This window comes from Aotus nancymaae, unplaced genomic scaffold, assembly GCF_030222135.1.
Source record: "Aotus nancymaae isolate 86718 unplaced genomic scaffold, 86718_ANA_hifiasm-v0.15.2.pri h1tg000057l, whole genome shotgun sequence".
NCBI lineage: Eukaryota > Metazoa > Chordata > Mammalia > Primates > Aotidae > Aotus > Aotus nancymaae.
Genome location: NW_026988471.1, coordinates 28095881 through 28112287, shown reverse-complemented (window position 1 = coordinate 28112287; position 16407 = coordinate 28095881). Strand labels below are relative to the sequence as shown.

The following is a 16407-nucleotide window of genomic DNA, read 5'->3' as shown; positions in this document are numbered from 1 at the left end:
TTTAGATAAGATAGTCAGTCCACCTTTGTGAGTGCCCTTGAAAAAAGAGTATCCTAAACCTTTCAGAGACAAGGAATGCATTCTTTGATTTGTATGCAGAAGCTTCTGAACACAAAATGACTCAAAAATACCTTCTCTAAAAGAATCCCTACAGCATTCAAAAAAACAAAAATCTTCAGTAAGAAGCTGTAGCCTTCTGAGCAGTTAACTTTGACTTGTTCCATCTGTCCAATTTGGATCCAGTTTCTTTTATAAACTAATGAGCGTTGTATTATTTTAATTGACACGTGGCTAAAATTGGGAAATGAAAGTTGTAAGATCTGTGTCTGTCTGTATACATAAACATACAGACACAGATCTTATAGCTATGTCTATTCAATAGATATAAGTAAACCAAGTGCTTATATAAACTACATATTCCTGAAAACTCTCAGAAAAATAGGAACTAGTCCAAATGCTTTTCAAGTTCATGTGACTTGGGTAATCTTCAATAAACAAAAACATTGTTGGTTTAGTTTAAAAAACCAATATGCCTTCAGAGTTGTCAGCATTAGACATAAGGCAGACCTTCAACTTTCATTTTACATAGGGTAACTAGTCAAATAAGCTCATGTTAAAAACAAGTGAATTACAAATAGGCTTCTGCTCTCTCTATGTTACAAAATTTCTCAGCAAGAAAAGATGAGGCTTAGCTATTTAATGTCTCATGACATTTCTGTAATCCAAGCATAATTGTTAAAAACAAGTGAATTAAATCAATGTAAGTCCACATAAGATACATACTGAAACATTAATTGCTGCATGTAAGTTTATCTACTTTTGGACAGAGAAACTAAAGATACTTGGGTCTGTAAACACGTATTGTGCTACATTGAAAAATTATAAGGAAACGTGCTTCTAGAAATTATGGCATATTCACAGACTTCCCAATCTACAGAATGCTAGTGTGACAGTCAAGAAAAGATACGAGGTATGAAGATATGTTTTTTGTTGAAAAAGAAAATGAAGGAAAAAACAAAATGGCTATAGGAAGTTGAGAAGAGGGAGAGAGAGAATCTCGTGTGATCAAGCTGGCTAAAATTGAATGAATCTATTATCATTCATATCAAAATAATGCATAACTAGCATTTGAGCTCCTGTTAAAATGACTAAACTTTCTTGGAGTATGGGCCTGTTCTTGATGGAAGATTGTGAAAAGTTTTTCACTTTTGAATGGTCTGCCTAGAAAACAAGGATTCTGTGTTTTGTAAGGATAATTTCCTGTGCTTCACGTTGTCTTTGATTATTTAAACTTCTCTCTCAAAGAGTCAACTTGGGTTTTTGGTTTTATTATTTTTTTTAACAACTACATGGCTTTCTGTATTTCCCTTTGAAATCCTTGTCACTTTGGTTAAATGGATAACTAAATACATGTAATCCTATTTATTCAAGTATTTTGAATCTTTTGGGCTTTTTAATATAAACTTCCCAAAAATCAAATTCTGAATGACATCTTTTCTGACCTTAGACTAACTCTGATTTTTCAGAGGCCCTTGAATAGAAATAGAAAATCTTGTTCTATTTCCTTATTTAAAAAAAAAAAAAAAACCAGACATTAAACTAATTACACATCTTTGCATGGGAAGCACTGTCAAATAAATGTGAAACTAGGCTTATTCGATATGTTACACTGCGTGAGAAGCATTGGCAAAGGTGCTGCTTAACCTTCCTATGTTATTTTTGTATTAATACATCATTAAGTGTTCTAGAAACTGTATGAAATTCCTAGAAATTGGATATGTTCTGGTATAATTTTATCAGTCATGATTCCAGTTATCTTCATATGTTATAAAATAAGTAACTAAATTTCCTTGTCAATTCCATTATAATGAACTCTCATCAAATCTGTAACTATGGGCATTTTAAATCTTTTGTCATCTACAAACAGTAATTTCTTACTCTGATATTTTCCTGAAAGCTTTTGCAAGCATATATGATACAAAATTGCAGGAAGATCTATGGAAAAGACTCTGACAAGTACAGGTTTCTGGTAACTTTAAGACAACAGCATTGGACTGGGTAAGAATTTCCAGAACTCTAATGGAAAACCAATGGATTCATGAGGCTGTTAACCCAAAATCAAGAATTACAGGGGACTGAATGAACTGATGAGGGTGATTACAATTTTTATGTCTTTGAAATATTGCAGGTTCTTTAATGTTTGTTTTCCAGATTTAAAGAATTCCTTTTCTCTTTTCCCTTAAGACCTACAACTTAAAGTAATTTGGTGAAGTATACTTTTGTAAACAAAAATGAAACACATCCCCTTTTTTCCCTATCCCAACCCCTCCATAATTCAGAAACTGAGTATTCTTTATTTTCATGGCAATATAAGTATTTACATAAGTTCAATAAGAATTTGTTTTCCATGTAACAGGACACAATTGGGCAAGTCCTCTGCTTGGCTTCTTAAACTGAAAAGACTTTTAAAAGTCTAATTTCAGATTCCTTATTACCTACCAGTTTTAAGGAACTCAGGTTAACTTTACAGAACCAATAAAACCCCTAAGATATTATCAAACCCCTGACTGGAATGGCATACTTGAGAATGAGCACATATTTACCATTCTTGTTTCACTTACGTATCTAATCAGGCCAGCTTAATGAGACTAAACTTATTTTGCAAACAAATCAGCCTGTGATTATCTTTGCTAGACATGGGGAACTGCAGAGAGAAAAACTGTTTTTCTATAGAAAACTCTAAGTATACCCATTATTGGATTCTAGTCCTGTTGATTGTCTTTGGGGTGTTATCCACCTGTAAACTGGAGTAGATCCTGAATTCCTCGTTTCCTCCAATATCTGGTTACAATATCTCCAAACTAATGATTCCAATTTCTTAAAACTATCCTTGGCTGGGTGTGGTGGCTCACGCCTGTAATCCCAGCACTTTGGGAGGCTGAGGCAGGCAGTTCACAAGGTCAGGAGTTCGAGATCAGCCTGGCCAATATGGTGAAACCCCATCCCTACTAAAAATACAAAAAAATTAGCCGGGCATGGTGGTGCATGCCTGTAATCCCAGCTACTCGGGAGGCTGAGGCAGAAGAATTGCTTGAACCCAGGAGGCAGAGGTTGCAGTGAGCTGAGATCACGCCACTGTACTCCAGCCTGGGTGACCGAGCGAGATTCCATCTCAAAAAAAGAAAAAAAAAAAAACTGTCCTTTTCCCCAAGCCCTACTAGATGACTTTATGTAAACTTTAGACAAATCACCACCATGGCTCATGTAAGGAAACTTTGTGCCTGTTTTTGTGGGGGCCATTCAGAGAATTCACCGAAACATCTGATGACATCAACCAAGACATTCAAAGTGCAACCAGGAAAGTCCATCAGCTAGAAACTGCCATCCTCATCTCAGTATCTCAAGATGCTCTGAGAGCACATCTGGAAATCTTCGTAATGTGCTGCTCTCCAGATGGCTCATTTAAATAATAACAAGTTGGACTTATTAACTGCCTTGTAGATACCAGGGACTATTCTATGAACTTTGTGTATATTAATTTATTTAATCCTCATAACTACCATATGAGATAGGCACTTTTGTTATTCTCATTTTATAGAAGAAACAAAGGGATAGAGAAAATAAGCAATTTGTCCAAAATCACACAACTGGAAAGTTACTGAGTCAGGATTAAAGCCAGAATAGCCCAGAATGACCTCTAAGAGATGATACAATATAGTAACATATCTAATGACATTTCAATTTTCAACTTCATACAGGAAAACATTTTTTATATTGTTGCAAGTTTTTGAGATCTAAAAAAATAGTTTTTATTTTTTTATTTTTTGGGGGGACAGAGACTCACTCTGTCACCCAGGATGGAATTCAGTGGCCAATCTCATTGATCTCGGCTCACTACAATGTACACCTCACAGGTTCAAGCGATTCTTCTGTCTCAGCCTCCCAAGTAGCTGGGATTACAGGCATGCCCTATCATATCAGGCTAATTTTTATATTTTTAGTAGATATAGGGATTCACCATGTTGGTCAGGCTGGTCTTGAACTCCTAACCTCAGGTGATCCACCCACCTCAGCCTCCCAAAGCGCTGGAATTACAGGTGTGAGCCACTGTGCCAGCCTAAAAAATAGTTTTTAATCAAAAGAAACTGGGGTGAGGGGAGAAAGTGGAGGTGATGTCTGCTTTAAGTCAAGATGGAATAATGGAGGCCAAATTTGCCCTTCCATCTGAAACAACCAAAACACCAGAGGGAAGGAACAATGGTTTTCAAGACTCTGGATGTTAAGACAGTGAAAGCCAGTGACCCCTGAGGAATGGAATACAAACAAGAAAAGTTCTACACGTGCCCCAGGTAACTGCCTTGAGAGAGCCTCCAGGAGCATAGTTCAGGGGTGGGGCCGGGGGACCAAGAGAAAGCCCAGTAGACTCCCAGAGGTCACAGGGCAGAATACAGCAGACATGGATGCATGCACTGCAAGAGAACACCAAGGGCCTGCAGAGGGTCTTCCCAACTATTCAGCATATGTTTGTGAGGAAATACTTGAGGTAAGGGGAAAAAAAGCATCCATAAGGATTACAGAGATTAGTGCCTGTTCTCACCCGGAAGACTGAGAAAGAATCCTCATAATTCACACAGCATTGAGTACAACAACAGTCCCCAACCTTTGTGGCACCAGGGACCAGGGTAGGGGGACTTGTACCAGTCTGTAGTCAGGGGGCTGGGGAACCCCAGAGTAGAATTCTCAGTAGTAGGGAATAATTAGCCCCAGGCCAAGCATGGCTCTAGACCAACCTAACAAATCAGAAGAGCAAGACCTCAAAGGGTCCAACTATTTCCAAGTAACTAAACTGCATTCTGGAATGAAGTTCAAGAATACTTAACAGGAATACAAAAATATCCAGCATCCAACAAGGTAAAATTCACAATGTCTGGCATCTAATTAAAGATTATCAGGCATGCAAAGAAAGAGAAAAATATGACCCATAATCAGGGGAATAATAAAACAGACCTAGAGTTGACATGGATACTATAATTAATAGAGAAGAACATTAAAATAAGTCATTGTAACTCTATTACAAATGGTCAAAGGTAAGGAAGAGTCCTGGGCATAAAAAAGAGCCGTAGCAAACTTTAGAGATGAAAACTCCATCTGAAATGAAAAGTACACTGGATAAAATCAACAGCTAATTAACTAGACACTGCAGAAGGAAAGATTAATGAACTTGAAAATGCAGTAATAGAAACTATCCAAAATCAAAAGAAAAAAACGTTTAAATATAAAAAAAATCAGTGAGTTGTGGGACAACTTCAAGCAGTCTATAATATGCATGCAATTACAATATCTGAAAAGGGGAGAAGCAGAAAAAAAAAATTTTTTTTTTGAGACAGAGTCTCAACTCTGTCACCTAGGCTGGAGTGCAGTGGCACAATCTGGGCTCACTATAACCTCCACCTCCCAGGTTCAAGTGATTCTTCTGCCTCAGCCTCCTGAATAGCTGGGACTACAGGTACATGCCACCATGTCCAGCTAAATTTTTTTTTGTATTTTCAGTAGAGACAAGGTTTCACCATGTTGGCCAGGATGGTCTCAATCTCCTGACCTCATGATCCACCCACCTCAACCTCCCAAAGTGCTGGGATTACAGGCATGAGCCACTGCATCCAGCCAAAAAATATATATATATATTTTAAATAACAATTTCCCAAACTTAATGAAAACTGAAACCCACAGATCCAAGCAGTTCAACCAACCCCAAGCACAAGAACATACAGAAAATAATACCTAAGCACATAATAGTAAAATTGCTCGAAATAAAGAAAAACTCTTTAAAGCAGCCAATAAAGACACTTTGTATCTAGAGAAACAAAAATGACAGCAGAAACAATGCAAATGGGAGAGCAAGATCTTTAAAGTACTGAAAGAAAACTACCAACCTATAATTCTAAACCCAGCAAACACATTTTTTAAAAAAGAAAGTGAACTAAGATGTTTTCAGACATAAAACAGCTGAAAGGATTCATCACTGGCAGACCAGCATGGTAAGAAACATTAAAGGAAGTGCTTCAGGCAGAAGGGAATGGTATCAGATGGAAATCTGGACCTACACAAAGGAATGAAGAGCACTAGAAAGAATAACTTTTTGGTAAAAAATTTTTAACTTATTATTTAACAGATAATTCACTTTTCAAGCAAAATATATAATAAGGTATTGTGGTATTTATAATGTATGCAATGTGTTCTGCATGAACTGACTGTGAAGGCATTTCAAAGCAAAAGATTTCAAAAATTGTTATGCAAGAACAGTATATACTTTTACAGGATAACCACATTGAGAGTCAACACTGAGTCACACGCCTCAACTCTGGTTTCTGTTTCTTGGTTTTAAGCTCATTTGTTGGTATCACAGGCAAATTCCTTATGGCAGCCTACGTGACCCCCTCCCCATGACCTGGTCAGTGCCTTACTCTCCAATTCCATCTCCTCCCACTCTGCCACTCAATCACTGCTTCTCAGCCACAAAGAGCTTCCATTAATTCTTAGGAAATGCCAAGGTCTTCCCCCAACAGTGTACCTTTGGTTTTCTGTGTTTCATCCTAGAACACTTCTTCCCAGGCTCTTCTCACAGCCAGCCTTTTCTGATTCTCTGACTACCCCTATAATGCGGCCACCCTGCCCCCCTTATTCTCTATCACAGCACCCTGTTTCTTTCTTCCACAGAATTCACTATAACCTATGTTTGTTTTGTCTATTCATTTGTTGGTTTACTGTCTTCCCTAAGAGAAGATTAGTCTTGGTCACTGATATCCCCAGCATCCAGGACAGTCCCTAGCACTCAATAAATACTCGCTCAGTAAAAACAGTTGTGTATGCTACATTTTAAGGGGACACTGATCAGTGTACCAAGAAAGCAACTAGGATGAAAAGAGTCTAGAAATCCTGACAATGAGAAACTGGTGAAGGGACCAGAAGTGTGTAGCTTAAGGAAGTTTAGACTAAGTTAAAATGTTCAAACTACCTGCAAATACTTGAAGGCTATCCTATAAAGGAATTTGTGCCATGTATCAAACTAGAATCAGTTGGCCAAAGTTTCAGGGAGACCAATTTTGAATTAATATACAAAAACAATTTATTACAAGTAAAGCTTTTTAACAATAAAATTGACTACTTTGTTAGTTTCCCACTATTGAAGACATGCAAGAGGTTAAATGGTTATCTGACAGAATCCTGAAAATACGATTTCTACACCAGGAGGTGAGTAGGGAAAGGTTCATAGGAGTCTACAAACCTATAATTCTAAGATTACAATGTGCTTTTTTTCTGGGTTTTTTTTTGTTTTTTTTTTTAAGACAAAATTTCACTCTCTGGCCCAGGCTGGAGTGTAGTGGTGCAATCTCGGCTCACAGCAACCACAGCCTCCTGGTTCAAGCGACTCTGCTGCCTCAGTCTCCTGAGTAGCTGAGATTATAGGCATGCACCACCATGCCTGGCTAATTTTTGTTAAATCAGCTTAACAATAACCCACAACACTCGGACCAACTTAATTTTTGTATTTTTAGTAGAGATGGGGTTTCAATGTTTAATTTCAGTTATACCAAGAGGTCAATAACCATTATCACCTTTCATTTAATGTATTTATTCAACAAACACTGAGCAACTAATAACAAATGACTATATTAGCCTTTTGAGATTTAAAAAAATGATTGCTATCCATCCCAAAGTGCTATAATACAGGAAAGAAGATAATGAAAAGTCAAGACAGAGTGAGACAAGTGTCATACGTAAGGTACAATGTACAAGGTTCAAGGTTTCCCCTGCGTAACTGATTTTGCTATATCTGAAAATAAACCCAGTCAATTACTGCAAAACCTGGAAATAACTCCCAAGATCAAGGTACAGGTTTTCTATAGTACTTCTGATGACTGGTCTAGGTAAGCTGCTATAGAATCTGAATATTAAAAAAAAAAAAAGATACTTAGAGATGAGGAATTACTATACTACAATGAATATGACTAAAAAGACAAATTCTCAATCCAATAACTTTATATCTACTAATATTTTTAAATTGTATTATCTCTACCTCCAATGACAATTCGAAATGGTGAACCAACATTTTACTTGAAAAACTCTAAATTGGAAATTTAACAATTCTATCAAATTTATCTCCTGGTTCCCTTTTATTATGGTTCTGGAGAAATAAGCCTAAATAGATGAAAAGTGGAATGCTTCTAAATTAACATTTTACAGAGAAGATGCAAATGAACCAATTTAAACATTAACCAATCGCATTCCACATTCCAGGGAAGGGTCTCTTACCCTCTTTGCCTAAGTACATGACTTTTTTAGCAAGTCAGTATATTTAACCAAAATAAGTACATCAATAGCAGAAGAACGCTAGATGTCTAAGCACCATTGCATTCTAAAAATAAAGCCCTCTAAATCCATCATGGTGCTTAAAATGAACATTTTAACATAATATAAATGCTGACAGCAGAAATAAAGCATTTAGCTTAAGAAGCAGAAAAAGCAATAAGCAATTGTATTTTTGAAAAAGGAAGACTTTAGCAATTTTATGAAAACCATAAAAATGGTTTTAAGAAAAACTATGAGTGCAAAAAAAGGCATAGCAGAGTAGTCAAGTTACCAGTTCACAGGAAATAAGCACAGCTACTTCACATACCACAGTCTGAAGGCATTGGTGCTGCAGAAATGGAAAAGATAACTGGGGTGTCAGAAGCAGAAAATATAAATGGGTATCTTCCAAACAAAGGATTTCCTTCTAATGGAAAATCTGGAAGGTCCTCTATGGTCATCTTCTAGAAAGCCACCTATAATAAGAAAGACAAAAAAAGAGTGTTTCTGCTTTATTTGTATGCAACTTAGAATGACTGCCCTCAATTGCAAAAAGCCTAAAAGTCCTTTGACATCAAATTTGCTGACATTTTCAGCTTCAACCTTCAAGAATCTTTTATGAAAGGGAAAAATTCCTGTTGGCAAACTGTTATTAAAAGGCATACGTTGCTTCACACTGCCTCTTATACAGTCGGCAGCACAAGTAATCTTTCTAGACAAAGCTCAAGAGGAGTAAACTATAATAGGTGAAAACACTTTTTAAATGCTGAGCTAATCTAAATGGATGACAGCCTCTTACTCATGTAACAAACAAGGGCATATTAACCCTGGTAGATGGATCTTTAATTTCCCATAATGCTGGCACGAGTTACATCATTTGTCATCCAATAACTCATGTCATGTGCTCATCACATGAAAATAATCTACCTTAAAATGTTTCCATTATTTTCTATCCCAGAAAACTTTACTGAAAATTAATCATGTCATTCCTACAAATCTAAGAGTTTACTAAGATTGTTTGACTTAACAAGGTCCAAGGGTCTGTGAGTTCTGTCCTAGCCAAAGATGGAAGCCATGCCTTTTAAAGCATGTGGCTTATATTACCTCTTTTTCCCAGAAAACATGAGTGCTTAGAATAAATTTGCTCTAAATTAGACTTTGTGCTACACCCTTGCCTACATCTCAGAAATAATGTAGAAAGCAGAGAAACTGCTAATAAAACCAAACTTGCGAAGCTAAAAGCCTTCCCCAGTTTCTTTTGTATCAGATCTTTACAATCTGAAGCATCACGAATCCCTGTTTTTAAATGTAAGCAAAAAATTATGATAAAACTAAATTGACTTTATTTCAGCAGAAAGCACTGAATAAAAATAGGTAACAGATAGCTTAATCTGACAGTAGGTAACATACTAGATATTACTAACATGTGCTCTGTTCTACTTAGTTAACCAATCCTATATCTAACTTAATTATTCTTACCATCAGCGCCCCACTGCAAGAAAACAGTCATTTCATTGAGCCCACTGTTGTCTTCCCAACTTGAGTCATGTTTTCTTAATACAGGCAGGAATTGGTAAAAAGTAGGAGGCTTTCTTTTCCTCAAAAATTGTATGCTTATATGGACACAGATGTTATATGTTAGGTAACCTAATCCAGTTGTTACTATTTTAAGGTATTCAAATTTTCCTGGATGCTAAAATTACTTAGCACTAAATACTTTGAATCATTTTGACATTAACCTTGCCACATAAATAGGAAAGGTCACGGAATTAGTGTTATACAGCAGTGATCTTCCTCAAATACTACCAATTCCAAACAGTATTTATTAAGGAATCACTACATATAAGGCATTATTCTAGATGTTTTAGCAAATACAAAAATGAGTTAACAGATGGTCCATGCTTGTTAGGTAGCTTACAATCTATTAACGTGAATAAAATACCACTAATAACTAAGATTATGAGGCAGAATGGGATCTGTTCCATCACGTAAGTACCAGGAACATTTGCAGTGGGAGCTTCTAAGAATCATAAACAGTGAAGAAGGTATCATCTGAGACGAGTCTTGAATGATGAATAGGTATAATGTAAAAGGGGATCCCACTAAAGAAACACACTGGCTGGAACTTGAGATGTGGCTAGGAAAACAGTCAGAGGTGAGGCTGTAAAGGCTTTTTAGGGCTATCTTGAGGAGTAAATACCTGATCAAAGACCAAACCACTTACTTTCATGAGCACTGGGAAACTACTGATTTTTTGAAAAAGAGTAGCATGGTTAAAGCTGTTTTAGGAAAATGAATCTGATTATAACCAGGGTTTGGGACTCAGACCTATGTTTTTATACCCTTAATTGTTCAGCTAAATGATTCAGTGGATATCTGCCTGAGTCAGTTAAGAGGAGTCACCAAATGACGTCCCTTTCAAAGGGTGGAGTTTCTTACTCAAAAAAAAATTTATTTTAAGTGATCCCCAGAGCACCTTTCATTTCCTTGTAAACTGTTGAGATCCTCAAAGATTTGAACTGTATTTTACACAACTATTGGTTACCACAGGAGCTAGTGTTACACATATCTAATATTCAAAGCTTAGATTCAAAGTGGAAAAAGGATTTATGCAATCAGATGTAACCAGTTTCATTCTTTTACATGTTAGGTACTTCAAGTCCAGAGAAGCTACAATATTACCTGACCAATGCAGTGAACATTCTTTGTATTTTGTCTTTGTTGCATTTTTTCCCACATTTCCTTATCTTCATGAAAAACCTAACATTCTACCTTTTGTCCTACCAAAGAAAACTATATATCCCTATAAACTTCCATATAGTCTCAGATTCATTTCCTAAAAGCAATTCCTGGATCTGAAGGCCTATGACACCTGGACTCCTTAGTCAAATGTCTAAGTTATACTGATTTGGATTGAGTACACACTTTCATTACAACTCCGACTACGGTAAACTGGTGATAACTAATTATAAAGTAAGCTTAAGGTAAAAAGTTGGCCCTGTGGGCAAGGTGGCTCACACCTGTAACCCCAGCACTTTGGGAAGCCAAGGCAGATGGATCACCGAGGTCAGGAGTTTGAGACCAGGCTGACCAACATGGCAAAACCCTGTCTCTACTAAAAATACAAAAAATTAGCTGGGCATGGTGGCAGGCGCCTGTAATCCCAGTTACTCAGTAGGCTGAGGCAGGAGAATCGCTTGAACTCAGGAGGCAGAGGTTGCAGTGAGCCAAGATGGCACCACTGCTCTCCAGCCTGGGCAAGACGACCAAAACTTTGTATCAAGACAAAACAAAAAAATGTTGGCCCCAATAACTGTCTACAGAACAGGTGCCTCCAATACTTACAATAGCTAGAATCAAACTTTGATTTCTATAGGAATTCCATCCTACTCATCATCACTCCAAGATAGCTCTTAGCAAAAGCATCTTGTATAACATGGCTCAAATATCATGCGTTTTTTTTTTCAAGACTCCTTGGTCCATGCCTTAACACAGAGCAGTGATCAATGGAGATGTCCACTAGCACCTTCAGGCTGGTTCAGGACTCTCTGGACCCCATAAAAGAGCCTCATTGAGGCCAGGAGACTTCAGATTTGAGATATGGTTCAAGAGCATCCTTGAGTTGTTCAACTAATAGGAGACCCAAGCTGTGTCTACATTAGCTGGAATGATGAGGCCTTTTCATTCAACTACCTATAATACTTTGTTATGAGTCATCATTTTCCTGAGATTCCAACAACCTTACCACGTATTTAAAGCATAACTCTAATGATCCTTTTATTTGCTACCTACGTCTGGAGGTACATCTGTACAATCACTAAACAGGTATTTACAGTATTGGACACTTAGTTGGCCCTAGAGAGAATTCAAAGTTGAAATACCTGCCCAGAAAAAGCTCATTTATGCATTCAACAAATATTTATTCCGTTTTTCTTACTAAGTTCTAAGCTGTGCAAAAGTAAAGAAACCAGATATGCCCTTGTCCTCAAGTAGATTACAGCCTAGTGTTGACTCCTACCAGCTGAAAATAGTAAGTGTTACAACCGAGGAGAGCTGGGTCCTATTAGAGCATGGATTCAAGAGGATCAATGAAGGCTTCCTGGGAACTAATAATTTAAGCTGTGGTGTCTGACCAGGTAGCTGCTAGACACATGTGACTATTTAAACTAAATTAAAAACTGGCCGGGTACAGTGGCTCACACCTGCAATCCCAACACTTTAGGAGGCTGAGATGGGCAGATCACTTCATGTCAGGAGTTGGAGACCAGCCTGACCAACACGGTGAAACCGCACAGCAAAAATTAAGAGGGTGTGGTGGCAGGTGCCTGTAATCCCAGCTGCTCGAGAGGCTGAGGCAGGAGAATCACTTGAACCTGTGAGGCACAGGTTGTAGTAAGCCAAGATCAGGCCACTGCATTCCAGCCTGGGCAACAGAGTGAAACTCCAAATTAAAAAAAAAAAAAAAACGGAAAATGAAAAGAAAAGAAAAAATATATTAAAATTTCAGTTTTTCTACTGCTCTAGCCCCATTCGAGTGCTCAAAAGCTGTAAGTGGCTAGTGTTGCCTTATTGGGGAATGCAAAAGAACACGTTCCTGGTGTCTGAAAACTCTACTAAACAGCACTGAAGGAAAACAGTGCAGTTCACTCTCCAGATGAGAAAACAATATACAGACGCCTGAGACAAGACACAAATAAAGGTCAACACACTAAAACAAGCCTATAGCTCCACAGTTCATTATAAATAATTAACAAGGGAGCAGTAAGCCTAAAAGTAACCAGTTTGTAGATCTGAACAGGGAGAAAGAGTGAAGTTGATTTTATAATCTAAAGATCACTCGTTTCAAACACATGCGTCAAAATGGGAGTTGTCATAAGCAATAAAAGACAACACAAATCCCTTTTTAAAAAGGCCTTGCTGGTGGGACTGTATCGGGTCAACACAAGATGTGTGAAATGAATCCTACAAATAATATACCATGGGGTAAATCTTCTACAAAACAGAAGTAAACACCTTCCATGCATGGCAAGACTCAATCTTACAGTCCAGATAGTCCGTATCAAATGAAAGCACTTAAAAAATGCATCATATGCACGTTAGCAAAATAAGTTGGAAGGAGGATGGTTCTGCAACATAAAAACGCAGACCAACTAGACTCTAGCCGGTTCAAGGCTCTGCTTTCCTCCCTAGCTGCTCCATGCTCCGCACCACCCGATCCTCTGCTATTAAGACTCACTTTAAATTGTGCAAAAGATTCACAAACAACAAACGTCAAAGTGAAAGTGAAGTACGATTTAAGTGCTGGCGGATGTTCCTAAGGAGGAAGGTGTTTAGTGACATCTTTCAAAGGCGCCGTTTTAGACGATGATGGTGCTACAATGTGAACACAGTCTATGATCTCGGAACACACAGCAAGTTACTGTCCCATAGAAACAACATCCTCCGATACATATCAAAACACTGTCTCCGAACAGAGCTGAAAACCAGCGTCTGGATGACGACAACAGCCTGACAGCTCATTCAAAGCGCTACCATCATAAACCGTGAATGGAATCCGTAAGGATGCAGGCTCAGCTCCAGCGCTCCTTCCACCTTCCCCTCCCAGGGCGGATGGTTCAGAATTAAGGGATTTCAGGTGGCCAAGGACTGCAAGAACAGCCATTTGGTTTAGCTCTGAATACCCACTGACCAAAGGTTTCTCGACAATTTAATGCGCAAGGGGGGACAAATGAGAAATGGGAAGAGGCCGCGCTGGAAAGCCACGGCGCGTGCGGGGGCTCCCAGGGAGGCCGCGGCGGTCGTGGGCCAGAGAACAGCTCCGCACACCCCGCGCCCCTCAACCTAAAGTTGAGCCGTCCGTCGGCGACCGCCACGAGGAGCCCCCATTCCCGCCCGGAGGGCCGCTTCGCCCCGAGAAGGCCTTCTCGCGGCCGGCGACACCGGCGCCCACGGAGGTGGCCGCGGGGCTTCCACGGCCCCCAGCGCCTCTGCACGGTCCTCCCGGGGCCGCCTACCTCCCCTGCGGGCCCCCAGAGCCGCCCACCCCGGCCCCGACCCCGCCGCCGGCCAGCCCGCGGCCCTGGGGACCTCGCGCGCCCCCGGCCCACCTGCCTCCTCCGGGTCCTCTCGGAGCGGCCGGCTGGGGACGCGGGGGCACGGAGGAAAGGCCGAGAGGCGCGCTCCCCGCGGCGCTGTCTCCCGTGGCCGCCCACGGAGCCTCCCGCCGCGCCGCTCCGGACCTAGCCGGGCCCCTCCCGCGGCCGCCTCCGCGCCGCGCGCGCTCGAGCCGGGCCCCACGCGGGGTGAGGGCGCGCGCGCAGTGCAGGCCTCGGCTCGGCCCCGCGCACGCGCCGGGGACTCGGTGGGGACCGCGGAGGGAGCGCGCGCCTGCGCTGGCTGGTCTCACGCCCGCACCCCCCGACAAGCGGAAGATCGGGCGCACGCGGGGCCGCGACCCCGGCTAGCAGCGTCTGCGGGGTGTCGCGGTGCTACCTCCCCCGCCGCGAGGCCAGACGGCCCCACCACGCCGTGCAGCCCATCGCTGTTACAGCCCTCAGCCTCGCCGTCTCACGTCTCCAGCCCGCGGCACTCCCACCTTGCTTAAGCCAGGGACCGCGTCTTACCAGTCTTGGGCTCCCCAGAGTCCGGCCAAGCCAAGCCGAGAGTAGATCCACCAGCTGGCAGGGCTTGCTGTAAAACGCCTGATCCATACTACACCCACGTTTCAGCAATTAGTTAATGGCTCCTGCTGCTTTGCTGCCTCCTCACCCACCTTCCCTCCTGCCTCCGTCTCCCAAGGACCCCACAGGGTGAAACTGTGCATCTAAAGTCCTGAACGCTGACAGCCTGGCTCTCTGTCATCTGGTGGCAAGAAAGCCTTACTGGACACATAGTGAGTCCCCTTAATGAGGAGACCCAGTAAGACCAGGACCGAGGTTTGAAACATGGAGTCAACAGTCTTTCATCGTGTCAGCTGCCTCTGAGGCCTACAGCGACTGCTTCACAGAGGCGTCTGTGTTCCGCACCACAGTGCCTGGCAGGAACAGGTGTCGAATGAACGTCTGGCTCACCGCGCGCCAGAGCATCGTTTCCTGTGAGAATCAGTGATTCTAGAAACTGAGAAAAGTCCCCTTTCCAATTGCCTGAATCGTCCTCACAGTGTCTTCCCACCAAGCAACGGTTGAACACTTCCAGTAACAAGGAACACATTACCTTTTAAGGCAGCCGTTTAATCTTTGATCAGTCTTTCGGAAAATTTCCTTCTACCTTAGGAGCTAAAATCCAGCTCCTTGCATCTCCCCCTCATTGGATTTTGTTTCTGTCCTAGGGACTCAAGTATGACTCCAGTTCATCCAAGACACACATTACCTGTCCCTTAGGCTACTCCTGATATGACATGGTCACAATCCCACTCACCAGCATGTTGGGGGATTCTCTTGGGTGGGTCCCAGCTCGTCCAGAGCTCTCCTAAATGTGATAATCAGGAATGAATGGGTGGCCGATCAAGGGCGGAGAGGAAAGAGACTGCCACCTCTTCTTAGGACCTATACTTGTGTTAACAAAATTCAACACATCAAAATAGTTGCCAGTAGTAGTCACATCACATTGTTGAATTGGGTGGAGCACACCGTCGACTAAAATCCACAATATTTAAATACATGACCTCCCCTTCCCTGGTCAGCTGCCAGATTCTCTGTCTCTGCAGGCTCAGCATCTGCATGTGCTCTCAGAGATAATGTAACACGGATACTTCCTCCTCCCTCTGAAGATTCCACCTCCCTTTCCCTGCTTTCATCACACCCTCTTCTTGTCTGACCCACCCATCTCTTTAGCTGGTTAAAAGAAGGAAGTCAATCTGCCCTTGGTTAGCTTCAAGCACCTAAAAATGAGGCTGATTGTCACTGAACCACAGAAAGTCGTAAAGATCTGTGTGTAACAGAGGAGCTATTGGTGAAGTTTCCAAAGGTGCACAGTTCACTTTTATTGCTGATTTAAATTATCCCTCTGAAATACCACTATTAGTAGGTGACAAGGCATGGCTAGCTGAGTTGTTCTTAG

General features: G+C 40.9%; 1 protein-coding gene across 3 annotated transcripts in view; it reads right to left on the bottom strand.

Annotated features, from left to right (window-relative positions):
* CLIP4 (CAP-Gly domain containing linker protein family member 4) overlaps positions 1 to 15125 on the bottom strand; it is a 76449-nt gene extending 61324 nt beyond the window's left edge. The window contains exons 1-2 of one of the 3 annotated variants that reach the window (XM_012475472.3): positions 14973 to 15125; positions 8678 to 8825 (exon numbers count right to left, since the gene is read on the bottom strand). In XM_012475472.3, the coding sequence (XP_012330895.2) occupies positions 8678 to 8810 (133 nt within the window). In that variant the 5' untranslated portion in view covers positions 8811 to 8825; positions 14973 to 15125. Of the gene's footprint in view, positions 1 to 8677; positions 8826 to 9828; positions 9845 to 14456; positions 14480 to 14972 lie in introns of those variants that run through there. The other 2 variants (XM_021674437.2, XM_064363963.1) reach the window with 2 other exon arrangements.
* Positions 15126 to 16407: the final 1282 nt, after the last annotated feature.